At 47.1% G+C, this 15,345-nt stretch overlaps 1 protein-coding gene across 2 annotated transcripts in view; it reads left to right on the forward strand.

The window, feature by feature from the left end:
- The first annotated feature begins 1,110 nt into the window (after positions 1-1,110).
- The window catches only part of EDC4 (enhancer of mRNA decapping 4), a 38,167-nt gene continuing 23,932 nt past the window's right edge, over positions 1,111-15,345 (forward strand). Inside the window, exons 1-11 of one of the 2 annotated variants that reach the window (XM_035543632.2) lie at positions 1,111-1,262; positions 5,107-5,263; positions 6,376-6,487; positions 7,571-7,670; positions 9,261-9,450; positions 10,525-10,672; positions 11,189-11,293; positions 12,745-12,854; positions 13,401-13,484; positions 14,027-14,122; positions 15,130-15,232. In XM_035543632.2, the coding sequence (XP_035399525.1) occupies positions 1,184-1,262; positions 5,107-5,263; positions 6,376-6,487; positions 7,571-7,670; positions 9,261-9,450; positions 10,525-10,672; positions 11,189-11,293; positions 12,745-12,854; positions 13,401-13,484; positions 14,027-14,122; positions 15,130-15,232 (1,284 nt within the window). In that variant the 5' untranslated portion in view covers positions 1,111-1,183. The remainder of the gene's footprint in view (positions 1,263-5,106; positions 5,264-6,375; positions 6,488-7,570; positions 7,671-9,260; positions 9,451-10,524; positions 10,673-11,188; positions 11,294-12,744; positions 12,855-13,400; positions 13,485-14,026; positions 14,123-15,129; positions 15,233-15,345) is intronic. The other variant, XM_050713150.1, reaches the window with a different exon arrangement.

Genomic DNA, 15,345 nt, shown 5'->3' on the forward strand with positions numbered 1-15,345 from the left:
TTTATTTTACCAATGCACAAGCCTAAAATAATTCACAAAGCTGACAGTTGTGGTAGCCTGTAGTTAATCTTTGTTTCTCACGTTAATCCTCGAAGCTAAAGAAGCTTGTGTTTTCCTCGTAAGCAGAAATGCATGATGATTTTTCCTCATAAGCAATCATGCATGATGATACCTCTTCTAGTGTCCTCCTTGAGTTTGTATCCAGCTCTCAAGTCCTGGCCACATGTGTGCTCTGTGTTGCCCTTCTCCTATCCCTTTATTATAGTTTGAACTGGGCGATAGTGCTGCATTTGCTGTGCGGGATCTTTTTTTGTACGTGGTTGCCTGTCATGTGTCTTTACCCCTGGAGGTGGCAGCATTTCACTAGTGAAGGGACTTACGAAATTGTTTTTACTCTTTCCAGCACGAGATGGCATGTGAGCAGAGTCGCGTATGCTTTACCTCCAGACCTGACTAAGCCATTTGACCCAGTTTTTCGAGGACTTAGCTGCCTAGCTGAGGTCGGGCTTTTCGAGTACATGGAAGCTGGCATTTCCCTTTTCTTACACCTCTCGGGAAAGCCTGGGGCTGCGCTCCCCACCTGCATCCCAGACCCCAGGTGGGCGGTCGGGCAGGTCTGCTCTTTCACTTGGAGGGGCCTTTCTGGAAAGCTGCCGTTAGGGTCCTCCTCCTCTTTGGGTCTGTGGCCAGTCCGTACACCCCCTGCGCGCTGCCTCGCTGCTGTTTCTAATCCAGCAGCGTTGCCCTGTCCCTGCTGCTGGGCTAGGGGAAGTCGCGCTGGAAGCTTCCCCCCCCCCCCCCCCCCCCCCGAGGATATTGGCTCGCAGGGGGACGGGGCGCTCTGCAGGGACCTTGCTGCTGGAAGTGAGGGGAGGGCCCGGGCTGGCTCTGGCCAGGGGGGAGACCCCCCGAGAGGGGCCGCGCGGATTTACGGGGGCGCCCCGATCCCCGCCCTCCTGTCGCGCTGCCGGAGACCGAGAGCGGCCGGGCGCCTCCCCCGTCCCCCCCCCCGTCCCCGTGAGGCCTCCCGAGGCCCGGGCCGAGGGGGTGGGGCCCCGCCCGGAACCCGGCGGCCCCGCCGAGGTTTCCACCCGGAGCCCTGGCGGCGAGGACCGGAGGCGGAAGCGTGGGCGGCGGGCAGGGGCAGCGCGGCGGCGGCGGGGCGGGTGGCGGGCCGGGCCCCATGGCCTCCTCCAACAGCATCGACATCGAGGACGCGACCCAGCACCTGCGGGACATCCTCAAGCTGGACCGGCCGGGAGGTGAGGGCCGGGTGCGGCCGCCGCCGCCTCCGGGCCTGCCGGGCCGGGGGAGGCCGCGGTCCCCGGGGAGCCCCGCGGGGCGCTCCGGGCACCGCCCGCTGGGCACCGCCGCTCCTCCGGGGCCGCCTGTCCCGGCTCCCCCCGGCCGGCAGCGGCCGTGCCGCGGGGGTGTCGGTGCCGCCCGGTTCCCCGCCGGAGCCTCCTGAGCGTTCCCCCGGGTGCCCGGGCTCCCCGCGGTCGCTGCCGCCCTCAGCCTTCCGCTTTCTCTTTTGTCTGAGCCCCGAGCGGCGTTCCCGGCGCAGGCAGCGTCTTGAGGCGTTTATGAGTTTTCTCCTACCTCAGAGCCGCCGTACCTCTGCGCTCTGCCTTCGCCGGGCGGCTTCCTGCTGGGGCGGGTACCGGGGTGATCAGCAGCACTCGGGGGGCAGCCGCACAGACGCGTCCCCGCTGCCTTGCACCCAGCACCAGCCCCCTCGCGGCTCTCTCGGGCCTGGTGCAGCGCTCCAGCCAAACCCGGTGGGCTGAAGCAGGCTGAGGTCGTGGGCGTTCTGTCCGGAAACGAAGGGTCCGGGTGCAAGACTTATGCCCGCGTTGTGCTCCTGTTGAGGAAACCTGGCTTTCAGGCGTCCTCAGAGTCAGCAGCCAGTCTGTCACCGCCACTGCGCTAGCTCCAGAGCAGCTGCCGCCTGTGCTGGCTTTTGCTTGGCCCCAGGGGTGAGGGGTTGGGCGCAGGGCTGTGTGGGACAGGGTGCTGGTGGTGGAGGGGCACGTGGAGCGAGCCTACAGGAAGCCAGTTTCATTGGTTTTACTGGCTATTGAAAAACCAATAATTACTTGAAGAAGTTTGTGTTGTTTCTGGAGCGCTTGGGTGCTCCAGCATCGCAGTTCTTATAGGATAACGTAATTTTCCTTCACAGTAAGTAACAGTTCTGTACTTGAAGGACTGAAAGGAGAGCTCGGTGCGGTGATGGGGAGCACTTGTTTTGCAGGCAGTTCAGGAGCTGAAAGGCGTCATGGTTGGGAAGCAGTTGGAGTTGTCACCACAGGAGAAAAGAAACTTGAGCTTCCCCTGAAGCAGATTTTCTTGCTGGTAGAAACGAAGGAATTCTTTACTGAGGATGCCTCGCTTCTTTCCATGCTTCTTCTTTCGTATTAATTCCTGTCCCCTGCATCTCGTTCTCTGTCTCTGTCAGCTCTAGTGCATAAGAAAGCAGTTGAGAGGAAAAGGAGCACCCAGACAGTAAGTCAGGCTGTAACCAACCTGCAGTTGTTCTTAGCAGGAAGCACTGCCCAGCTAGTAAGTAGCACATAGACTTGAAAGAACACGACAAAATAAAGTAAAAATCGAGAAGGCTTGTTTGCCAGCTGAAAGCCTCAGAACATCCTGTTAGGGTGTCAGAAGAAAGGGAAGCTTTCAAGGCTCTTGAAAGAGAATAGAAGCAGCTTCACGAATCACGTCTTGTCTAGCGGAAAGTTCCTGTGGTCAAAGTCCTCTTTAGAGCTAGTTTCTGTTACTCCCCCTGTGGCAGGTTTTCCCATTGTGCAGAGAACACTGTAGCTGCTCTCCATGGCTGTTAGCCCTAGGAAAGTTCTGCCGTACCAGCTGCAGGTGGCCTTGAGCAGCATTTTGTTATTCTGGGTGCTGCCCCAGCAGATGACAAGAATCGCTCCCCGCTCTAAAAAGTTTACGACTGTCACAATGCTTCTGTAGATTTTTGGGGTTTGGTGATTGTGCAGACGCCATCCATGATCCGTACACATTCTCCTGACACGGGTTTCTCTGGGTTTCGGTGTGCATCGCTTGCTGCTTCGGCAGCCACGGCCCTTTTCTGATGGCGTGCCTGCAGCAAGGGGGAACGAGTGCTACCTGCGCCCGCCCTGCTCGCGTGCCGGGTGTCGGGGCAGTGCGCTGCTCGGCGCAAAGGAGCGTCTCCAGGTGAAGGTGGTGGTGGGAGCAGGAAGCATTCTGCATCCTGACTCTGTTCCTTCTTTCCTGCCTTATAGAGAGGTGATGAACGTAACTGGTATTGTTTCCCTTTGAAGCCAGTACTAGTCTTGTTAGCGCTGGGTTTTGTTCATGTACCTGCTAAACGCTGAGCCTCTTCCCTTCGCTTCAGGATTGTGTGCAGGCCACGCCTTTGCTTGCTTGCTTCTCTCTAAGACGGGCTAAGCACATTCCTGCGCTGCAGTGTCCCGCTGTGGGGTGTTTCCATCAGCCTCTGTGGAGTGTTTCCTTCCCTTTCCCATGGAGCTGTTGTTACAGTCCCCAAAAGAGCAGAGGTACTTAACGTGAGCCGTTCCTGTTCCTGCACATGGAGGAAAGAATGTGTCGACTCGCTCCGTCAGCCTGGGTGCTTTTTCTGTGTGATTACTTTCCCACTTTTGGTCGCAAAGGATAAATTGCAGCAGGTGGAAGCTGCTGCAGCTGGATGAGTGCCCACCACACGTGGGTGCAACAGCAAGCGTGGCACAGGTGGGTTGGGTGGCCACAAGATGGCATTCGGTGACCTGAAGTTTCCTCGTGCTGTGTGAGCGCAGCTGCTGTTCCCTTAGTGCAGCGCAGGTGAGCTGAGGCGAGCTCCAGGTGGGTGCCCGAGCGGTCTCTGCGTTGGGGTACCCTGCAGCTGCACGGGCCTCTCGTGGCCGTGGTGTAGCTGCGGATTTAATGACCGTGGTCGTAAGCAGGCAGTTGTTAAATATTCGTTTGGCAAGTTCAGTAGTTGCAATCGCTTCTGTAGACAGCAGCGCTCATCCTGATGCGTGAAAGCAACTAGGTGTGTTTGGTGATAGAAAGCCTGCCTTGCTTTCAGAGGAGGTGTCTCTTGCCCACCGTTGCGTTGAGGTCTAGTTACGTGTGCCAGTAACGGTGGCACTCCTGGTCCTGGGAGCAGCCATTTCACAAGAGCATTGCAGCAGTTACCTGGCAATGGTGCACAGAATTGCAGTTTTCAAAACCAGTGAAAATTTCAAGCAAGGATGTTGCTGAGACAGGTGGCTCTGACTTCTGTGCACTGATGTGTAAGTGTCGGTGGAGGAGGTTTGGTCTCCAGCAGGGATTGTTGGCTATTACCTTGCTCACAGCAGAGGGAAGAGTCTCCTGCACCTCTCTGCTACGTCTGTCCCCTTCTGGAAGCCTTCAGAAGGCATGGAGGCCACCAGGCAACTTGTTCTTGGCCAAATACGTGAAGGCACAGCTGAAACAGAACAAATGGTTGCTTTGCACAAAACTTGAGCGCTGCCAACTTCCCGTGTGAGGAGTAAACCAAGTGAGAATTGTGGGAATCCCAGAGGCACAGCTGCACAGTTTCATAGCTGGGTTAGCAGAACACCTGGCTTTTGAGGTCAGGTCTTAGAAGGCAGTTTTGGAAAGTAACAAGTGTATTATTTCCAGCCAACCCCAAGTGCTGTGGCTGACCACCGTATGTGCTTGCTGGACTTCAGAGATCTCTTCAGGCACGAGGGTTAGAAATGACGCTTCACGAACCCTTTGGTCCTGAACCTGACTACGAGATACAGTAAATCTGAATTATCATCTTAGTCCTTCTGATCCAAGAATATTTGCTCCCTGAACCTAACTTCCCTCTTCTTTCGTTGGTCTTTCTGGTCTGCTGGGAGTGCTTGTGTAACACAAGACCTATGACTTCGCTCTTGTATGTGATACAAGTTTCTTACATGGGAGGTCTTACACATCCTTTTTAGAGAAGAATACTATTTCCGACCAATTCAACGTATTCTGCCTGATAGATCAGTAGAACCTGATGAAAAACATCTGAAGGTAGTGTGTTTTACACAGCGCTATTTCTTTTAATGGATACTGTGCATGGTCGGTAATGCTTTTTCCTAGGTTCAGTAAATGAGAACCAGAGGCCGTCAAATTCCTATAATGGAGACCTGAACGGACTGCTGGTGCCTGATCCCATCGTGGCCGGCGATGGACCTTCTTTGGCGAAGCCGGTGCATCGCAGCATTTCTCTGGGAGTGCTGCAGGAGAAGCAAGTCATGTAAGTGTTGTTCAAAAGAGGCTGTGAGTGAGTGGAAAATGGTTAAAAATTGCTTCTGGTGGGCCTGGACGAGCATGCTGGGAATCTGATGGTAAGTTTTACATGGAGTTCAGCTGACAGTTGTGAGTCAGAGCTGCTGGTCCGAGCTTTTGTGGTGTTTGTGATGCTGAGGCACGCAGCCTGACATCCATGCTGTTCAGGAACTGAGGAATAATATCAACAGGGCTGTTTAGGGAGAAGGAGTGCAGGGCTGGACACATGGCAGGCGTTGCGAGTCAGGATGGAGGTCAGTTAGCAGGGCTGGGGGTGAAACAGCATTCTCTTGTAGAATTCCAGCTAGACTCCTGCAGGGACCCGAGTTACCCGAGAGGTAACTTGCACCACTTTTGCACTTGTCAGAATATGTCTCCCCCCGTGACTTAGAACAGCTGCACCTCAGCTAGATGTCTTCCTGTCTCTGCTGAGTTGTGTGTGCGCACTGGTGTGTTTGGGACAGCGCACCAGGTTTTACTGTTTTTCCTGCTATATGCAGGAGAACATGTGCATGTAGAAGAGTTTGGGCTTGTCACAGGAGTAATTCCAAACCCAGAACTGCTATCATACATCAGTCTAATTAGCGTAATCATTGGCTTCATGCACTAACTCTTCTTAAAATCAGAGCTCCTGTAAATACCTTTTATTTGGTTTTTCTCTGTGTAGTTTTGAGAGGCGATTTTGTGAGAACCATGAGCGAGATGCTCAGTTGATGAGGTTCAGCTGGTCGGCTTTGGTCTCTTTGCACCTTATGGTGTTGGATAGTAAGCAACTTTAAGGCTACTTTAACTAAATATAGGTCTGTGCTCAAGTCAAATAGGCTAAGGGGCTGTGAGAAGAGTCTGGAGGTTTTTAAGCTGAATAAACAAGGTGTTTGGCTCTCTCAAACCTGTGGTATACTGGGAAGGGAGACTCTTAACTGAAAGTAATTTCTGTTTTCAGTTGCTCAGCTCAAACCTCCTAGATGCACAGGTATTCCTTCTGTGTTGCTGTTAACATTATGAACAACAAATACCTGACCTCTGTTCTCTTCCTTTGGAGTCCTGTCTCATCTTTTCTTCTTTGTTTTTTCTTAAAAGCTGCCTTTCTGGTGATGACAGCTCCACTTGCATAGTAATATCAGCAAAAGATGTGGAGATAGTAGCCAGCAGTGATTCCAGCATCACAAGTAAGGCCAGAGGAAGTAACAAGGTAAGGAACATGAGAAAGCATGGTTCTTTCTATTTTTAGTCACATCAGCTCAGCACTTGAATATTTTAAACAGAAATGACTATCTTCTTTCCTGTGTTGTAGAAGCTTGTAGTTAGGTAGAAGTTTGGCGGAGAGCTTAGCAAGGAGGAAGGAATTGAAGCAGTATCTTGTAATTGATTGTTACTGTTATTACAGAGGATGGCCAGGTTATCTTTTAACTTTCAGGAATAATCTAAGCTGTAGGTTCCTGAGAAAGTGCCCTTCCTCCAAGAACAAGCTTCTCCTGCTGGTTGTTTCTTTGCTGGAATGTCTTTGCTACAGAGGGAGCATTGCTCTTAATAGCTCGCTAGCTCCAGTCCTGCTGAGGGCTCCAGCCAGCAGATCAGAGCTGCAGAACAAGCAGTATGCTGAGATGAGAACCAGTGCTGTAGCAGAATACTAGCACATGCTCGAGAGAGAACTCTGGCCTTCGTCCTCTTGGCACTTTTCCATATTGTATCATTTTGCTCCTTGATGTGCAATGAATTAAGGGAACTCGGAGATCATACATGAATACTGTACCGTGTTATCCCTGTTTTGCTTAGGTGATACTGAAATTAAAAATGAAAGGGAAGATCACCGTCTCTGAGCAAAAAATTAAAAAGTACTGCAGAAATTATGACAATGTATCAAATAAAACCGGGACTCAGTTTCTTGGAAAGAGCAAGTGCCAATGCAGCAAATGTTTTTGTATTTCAAAAGAGTTTCCAAGGACTGAGAATCCAGATGCAGTGCTAATAAGGAAGTAAAAGCCACTTTGCTGTAGTTGAAGGGTAGAGGGTTGTTCTGCAATATGACACATTCAGTGAGTTGCATTCCTTCCTGCAGAGGAAGGAAATATTCATCAGCCCCCAGAACTTTGAATATTTAGGGCTCTGCTACCTGGCACTCAATATGCAATTCCTCTTACCCACTGCTGCGTCTGACAGTTTCCAGTTAAGCATTACAGACCTTTCCTAGAAGAAATCATATATTTGGCAAGTTTGTTCCAGGAAGTTTATTCCAGACATTTCTCATAGAGTTTTTTTTCTTTCTCTTGAGCAGGTGAAAATACAGCCTGTTGCTAGATACGACTGGGAGCAGAAATACTATTATGGCAATCTGATAGCTGTTTCAAACTCTTACCTGGCTTATGCCCTTAGAGGTGAGGTACCTGCTCGTCTTGGATATGATTTCTGATGTTTTGCTCTGTGTATCTCTGTAAGAGGCAAAGTTTGCATCAGAAGAAGGTAACTGACAATAAGCGAACCTTGTTGCAAGACCCAGATCAGCATGCTGTTCTAACGGGAATCAAAGTGCAGCTGGAGCTACAGGAGAGGAAAGAGTTGTTGGTGTGGGAGACTTTCCACTGGGCAGGAAGCTTTTCTGAAGGTAGAAATATAAGAAAGAGAAGGAATCAGTGGGAGGGAGAAAAAGTTGAAGGACTAAGTTGGTTTCACTGGACAGTAAGCTGATGTTCAGATTGTTTGTGTAATGAAATAATAGTAATAATTGTAGCAAACAAGCTTCTTTGTCGCTAAGTACAGAAGCAGCCACATGGTAATTTGAGTAGATAGATGTTTGTGATGGATTTGCTTGCATAAATTTAGAGTTGAGTTTAAGGCTAAATTTAGAGGAGGCAAAGAGCAGCGCGGATGCAGCATGCTTTGTAGTAGGAAAGGAGAGAAAAGCAGGACAACACAAGGAAAGATTGTTTCACAAAATACATGAAACAAACAAACACTTACTTATCTGCAATGTCTCTTTCTGCTCTGGTGCAACCACACAGTGTTTGGGACTCCCTTGTCTCTTTCCTTTCTTCTTAGTTATAGCACCCATCAGTTTCTCTGGCCTTTTATGAAAACTACTACTCCACTTCTGCATTTTTCTTAGCTGAGATTATCCTAGAGTAGGTGTTTTTAGGATGCCTTGCCTTTTTTTTTTTTTTTTTTGAAGTATGAAAACTTGGGTGCGGTAAAAGTACGGAAAGCTGTGATCTGCCAGGGCTGCCTTGGGCACTTAGAAGCAGAAACAATATGGTTTCCATAAGACTGTCTGCATTATAGTGATATTTGTCTGAAATGGAAAAGCTGAAAACTTTGGTTAGAATATGCATGCAGTGAATCACATTCTTTTCAGCCACGCAAGCCAAAAAGCAGTGCTTTTTCGCAGGTGAATGATTATACTTTTAATATTCTCCTTACAGGAGAGGTATTTGAGCTACCTGCCTCTCAGTGATTCCTTTTGTCCGGTTACTGAAAATGGAATTGTAGTTAAAAGTAATTCATTGCCAAAAGAGGTGAATCTTGGAGGTTTGGTAGCTTCATAATCATCTTGGGATAAAGATTTAGGTCTTGTGTTCAATGAAAGCTTCTTTCATGAGAATCATGAGATTGGCTACATTCTAAGCAGAGCAAGTTAGAACTTGTGGTACTCGAGAAACACCGCAGAAGATCTTGGGAACTGAGCTGCCCCTTACAAAGCAAGCAAACTCCCTTTTGTTGCTGTAGTTCCTTTGTGCACCAAAGCTGAAAAATTCGTTGAATGTTTTTGCACATATACTGGGTCTTGAAAGGGCTTGTTAGAGGGGTGTCTATTGATACGGGTTTTCCGTTTTTCAGTGTGCTGCCAATTGATGGCAGCCGATGGCAGAATGGATGCTGGAAATGACAAGTTGACATCTGGGGGACAAAGGCAGCCCTGCAGGGAAACCGCACAGATGGGTGGTGACTTCTTCCTTCTCTCTTTTCTGCAGCTGCCAGTAATGGCTCCGCCATGGTGCGAGTGTTGAGCATCAGCACTGCTGAGAGGACCTTGCTGAAGGGATTCACGGGTGGCGTGGCAGACCTGGCTTTTGCTCATCTCAACTCCAACCAGCTGGCGTGCCTGGATGAGGCTGGCAACCTTTTTGTCTGGCGCCTGTCCATGGATAAAGACAAAATCCAGTATCTTGTCAAATCAAGTCTCGCATCAATGTTTTTATAGGGGTTACATGTGAGTGCAACCTCAGAATTGCAGCCTATTTCATAGCCTTTTCAGATCAGCAGCTTGCAGGAGGGAAGTCGATAGTTTTGCCCATCCCAGAGAGTATCAGATGAACGTTTGCTTGATCAGCCTGTGCCTGTATTCTGCACTTGCAGCTGTAACTTGAAATTGTAGGAGTGACGTTTCTGTGCTCTGGTCCAGTAAAAAGTAGTTTCTGGTCCAGGCAAAAGTAGCCCAGAAGGATTTTAGTGTCGATCTGTACTTGGTGGCCTTAAACATGGACAATGTCAGCTCAGCCATGTGACAAAGCTCTTTACTCATATTTCTCTGGTTCTAGCTCTTTACCTCAGTTACTTTTCTGAGGAAGAAGATGCAATACAATCCTCTCGCTCAGTAACTTCCTTCCAAACCTGTCACCCTAGTTCTTTTGGTGGTACTGGAATTTATTTTACTGCTTGATTCATTGCCCCAAATAATTTTCTTTTAAATGCTAGGAGTGACTTTTCAGTGCTTTTGGGAAGCACATCAGTCTGTGGGAACTGGTGTGTTAAGTTGTGGCTTCTGAATTTTAATTGTATGCAATCATTCCAATAGCAACTGGGGTGAAGGTGGTTGTAGTTGTTTAAGAACTGGTTTGTATGGATGGACCAGAGCACTCAGCCTGGGTCAGCGTGGTAGCTTTTCTACCTTTCTGTGTTGTTGTTGCAGTGCTGAAATAATTTAATCTGTCCATCAGCAGTTGCATGGACTGCACATTCAGTATGTGCTCCTGTTGTGCTTATCCCATTCCTGTCTGCAGTCTGCAAGAGAAGATTATGAGAACTATTAACTTTTTACTTTTACTTTTTAACTTAGAAGAAAAGTTGCCTGCCTTTTATTTTTAGCAGAGTACTTGTACCTGATTTCTTTTTGAATCTCAGTAAGTCAAAAAAAATTGAGGTTTAATAGTATTTACCAGAGGAGCAAACCTGAATAGGTTATTGCTGAGTATCAGTTACAGCCAGAAAGTTTCGTTTCTTAACTTTGGTGATCAGAGAGGAGATCTTGGTGAACATCAAACGACCTGAGAATACCCCGTTGAACACCTCTCGGAGAATCATCTGGTGTCCTTTCATCCCAGATGATAATGAAGAGAATGGTGAAGAGGGAAGTCAAACATTGGCATTGCTGCATGAGGACAGGGTAAGGAAATGTTGCTTTTGAAAGATTGACCCTTATTACCGTTAGAGGGAGAGAATCTAATAAAGAGTCCATATGGTTAGAGATGTCAAGGCTTCTGCTTAGTCCATGCTGGAGATCCTTCAGTAATGAGATTCAGGATTCCTCTCACCTGAGGAGAGGTTGTGCTGATCTTTCTCAGGGGCTCGGGAGGAAGGAAAGTGAGAACATTTGCTCACCACCAAATAGTGAGGACCACTAGCAACAATGTGGGGGGCCAGAGGCATCATTCATTTATTCCGGCTTGGCCAGTAGCCAGGGGAGGGGGCTGGCAAGCAGCAACTATGACTTTGCCCAGCAGTACTTAGGTACGGCTGGGTGCCAGGAGAGCGTCTAATGGCCAAACCAGGTGGAGAAAGGAAGGTTTGTGTCACATAGTTGCCATTGGGCTGATACATCAGGTAAAGAAGTAAAATTCTCGACTGGGTCAGACCAGTGCTTGTAGAAACAAGTCTGTGTGTATACACATTTGTTTTCCAGGCAGAGGTATGGGATTTGGACATTATCCGAACAAACAACAGCTCCTGGCCAGTGGAAGTGCCTAACATCAAAGAAGGCTTCATCGTAGTGAAAGGCCACAGCACGGTATAAATCTATTTCCTTTTCTTTACTACTGTCACAAAGGTGATCACTGCAGATCATTTAGGTTCTCTTTGGGTTTTAATGTGTCAGGAGCTGGAGTTCTTAGGACATTTTGCTGTTTAAAAAAAAAAAAAGTTTCTTACCAATCCAGCCTATCACCCACAGCCTGCTACTGGCTATGTGCACAAGTTAGTGGTAAGTAACCTTTGTTTCAAGAGCCAGGGTGGGTTTGTAGTCATTTGCTTTGAGTATGGCTCTTGAAACACTGTTGTGGTTTAACCCAGCCGGCAGCTCAGCACCACACAGCCATTTGCTCACCCTCTTCCCTCTCTGGGATGGGGGAGAGAAACGGGAAAGTGAAGCCTGTGGGTTGAGATAAAGACAGTTTATTAAGACAAGAAAGTGATAATAATGATAATAGTACTACTACTAATAATGTGTACGAAACAAGAGATGCACAATGCAATTGCTCACCACCCACTGACCAATGCCCAGCCTATCCCTGAGTGGCTGCCCCCCCAACCCAGCCAGCCCCCCATATAATTGTTCAGCGTGATGCCATATGGTACGGAATACCCCTTTGGCCAGTTGGGGTCAGCTGTCCTGGGTCTGTCCCCTCCCAGCTCCTGCTGCACCCCCAGCCTGCCTGCTGGCAGGACAGAGCGAGAAGCTGGAAAGTCCTTGGCTTGGTGTAAGCCCTGCTCTGCAACAATTAAAACATCAGTGTGTTACCAACACTCTTCTCATCCTAATCCAAAACAGAGCACCCTACCAGCTACTAGGAGGAAAATTAGCTCTATCCTAGCTGGAACCAGGACAAACACCTGTATTTCCAAGAGCCTGTTTGACAGCCTGGTCTGTATTTGAACTCTGTTGTTACATATTCTGGTGAATGGACCACCTAACACTGTTGTTTATTGCTGGATGAGAAAGGGAAAACTAAGCCCATTGTTATTTTTCTATGAATCCCCTAATGATTATAGCTATATCTGTCAGTACAGTGAACAAGGCCTGCAGCTGAGCATTCAGAAGGTGATATTTTGAATATAAAAAACAACTGAAGAAAATCAATTTCTTAAACAGGATAATGACAAAGTAATTGTATCACCTAGATAAAACAAAGTACTTAATGCTCGTGAGAAGCCAGAAAATCCCAAGTGAGTTCTGTTCATAACATGAGTAATGGTGGGAACAGTAGCAGCATAATTTATTGCACTTAAATTTGTTGTTTGGATTGTTAATTATTATTATTACAAAAAAAAAAAGTCCTTGTCAGTTTTTCTCAGAAGTTTAAAATTGTCTAGTGAGACATATGTTAGAAATCACCGTGATCTTGTGAAGGAGCAGATGTTTTATCTGCTTGTTAATCAAACTCCTGTGTGAAAAGAGTATTGTCTCTCCTTGAAGAGCTATAAAATTACTTTTCTGTGTCTTTTTTTTCCCTCTTGGTTTAGTACCTGAGCGAGGGAGCGCTTTCTCCAGATGGAACTGTGTTGGCCACAGCAAGTCATGATGGTTTTGTCAAATTCTGGCAGATCTATATTGAGGGGCAAGATGAGCCAAGGTAACTTGAGATTTAAAAAATGAAGGATCTTACTGTGCTGCAGAGCTCAGCTGCGTTTTCTCTGATAATTGTCTTGTTACAGGATTACCTGCAGTGGTCATTCTCAGGACGCTATAAAAATACAGGGTGAATGTTTGTGAAGTAATTTGTTAGTGAAGAGTGCTGTTATATCACTGAGTATCACGTGCTCATAGTTTGGTGAACTTCAGGAAAAAGCAAAGAGCTGTGTCTGAAAACATGAATTTTATGCTTTGCAGTGGTTTTAGTCAAAGTCAGCCGGTTATTCTCTCTTGCAAAAAAGTCATTCTCTTTTGCAATGCAGAAAGCTGCTCTGAGCTGTTCATCACGATGTTGAAATCTGTTATATGTTGTGTGGTTGTTAAGATACCATACCAAAGAGCAATACATGACTTTATTTTTTGGTCACTGTCTATAGTGGCATGGTATGCTCTCTTTGGACAAGGGATAACGTGTTCAGATCCCACTTTTTAGCTTCCTCATTTACCACTCCATGCACAGTTGATGTTTTCTCTGATTCTTTCCCAGGTGTCTTCATGAGTGGAAACCACATGATGGTAGGCCTCTTTCCTGCCTGCTCTTCTGTGACAACCATAAAAAACAAGACCCAGAGTAAGGCCCCAATCCTGTACTTTGCATATCAGAATTAGGTAGTGCCTTCGAACTCTGCCTTTGGAGAGTTCCTTGTAATTGCATTGTACTTGTGAAAATTTAGCTTTGTGGCAGGAGCAAGTTCTGTCATCTCTGTAATAAGTTGTAGTAAGTGTAGTTAAGTCTAGTGATGGAGTGCCCTGGAGCACAGCCTAAAGTTATCTTAATTCTAGTGTCAGTTCCATGAAAGCAGTGACAGTTCCAAGTTGATGGGTCCTTTCAGGTTTGTGATATGGTCAATTTTGCCTGGCCAAAAGGCAGGCCTTTTGTCTTTCAAATGTCTATTGTAGTTGATTTAAAAAGTAGCTGTTTCTTTTCTTCAATCAGTTACGGTCATATAGTTCTTGAGAGCTACAAGAGCTATACTGGTTTCTAATCTGCCTTGGAAACGGAGATTTTCTGGGAGCTTTGCTATGACATGCTTGTGAGGAACTTTTCTGTGAAATGTTCTGATGGAACAGGTGGTCGGTCTTTAAGAGAACTCAATTCTGTTGTGCCTACAGGGTTCCCTTCTGGAGATTTCTCATCACAGGAGCAGATCAGAATAGAGAACTGAAGATGTGGTGCACTGTGTCTTGGACGTGTCTGCAGACTGTCTGGTAGGTGTTGATATGCTCGCTCCTCTGGAGGGTTGGATTTTCTTTGAGAAATTGTATCGTAACAAAGCTCTCAACTTCCAGCTATCCTTACTTTGCAGAGGTGACCTTAATCTCCAGTGGAGTCTACTCTAGCCTTAGTTAGAACCTCATCCTTTGCTGATCTTCGATATTTGTTGAAAGCTATCAGGGCTGTGGTAGCCTGTCAGGCTAGACTTCAGTAAGGCAGGGGAGGCTGATCCTTTTACACACAATCATGTTACCAAGACCTGTTGTCTTCACTTTGGTCTGTAAAGCATACGTATAGCTGTAGCACTAGGAGAGGAATTCCAAATTGCACTCGTTGAGTGCTTTCTTCTGTAAAAATATAGATACCAATCTAGGATCTCTTCCTAGAAATTGCTCTTTCTGATTTAAATATTGAGAAGCCACTATGTCAACAGAGCTTAAACAGTTTTACGAGGCTTATTTGCTGAGCCATATAGGTCCAGAAGTTCAAATTCCATTGTAGTCCATCCCTTCACTCAGCTTGCGCTGTTCTTTGATTTTACTTTTTTGCTGGTGGATTGTGGCATCTGTGATCACATGCACATGTAGAGCCCCTTCTGAATTGGCATCTTAAAATGAGAGGACTGTGGCGTACAGCTGAGTGCTGCTTTTTCTGTCCCATACTGCAGAAGTCCAAAGCCTATTTTGGTTTGGTTGATTTTTGTTCTTAAATCTGTAGCATTGGCTCTTAGCCTCCTATGACTGTGGCATATGTTAGATAATGACAAACTGTCACCTTTCGTATAAATGTTCAGAATCCATAACTTGATTCTATTCTGTGATCTCCTTTGCTGGTCTTGTGATGTCAGCACTGATTTCTGGCAATTATCCTTTTGTTTTAGTGGGTGGTGGTTGCACTATAAACTCATTAAGATGTATTTTAAATAATTCAAAGGAATTGTTCTGGTTGTGCTAATATAACTTACTTTCTGTACCTCCTCCCGTCTTGTTTGTGGATCTAGCTTTTCTCCTGACATCTTCAGCTCCATGAGTATTCTTCCCAGCCTGAAAGTCTGCCTGGACCTCTCCGCTGAGTATCTGATACTGAGTGATGTGCAGAGAAAAGTAGGTGGCTCATTTTTTGCTGGCTGTGTGGGTATCGGTGACAGAAAAAGAAACGGTCTTTGTGACTGGTTCTGCTTCCTAGATCTGGGCTTTGCATGTTAATAACTAAAAAT

The sequence above is a fragment of the Cygnus atratus genome, chromosome 12 (genome assembly GCF_013377495.2).
Source record: "Cygnus atratus isolate AKBS03 ecotype Queensland, Australia chromosome 12, CAtr_DNAZoo_HiC_assembly, whole genome shotgun sequence".
NCBI lineage: Eukaryota > Metazoa > Chordata > Aves > Anseriformes > Anatidae > Cygnus > Cygnus atratus.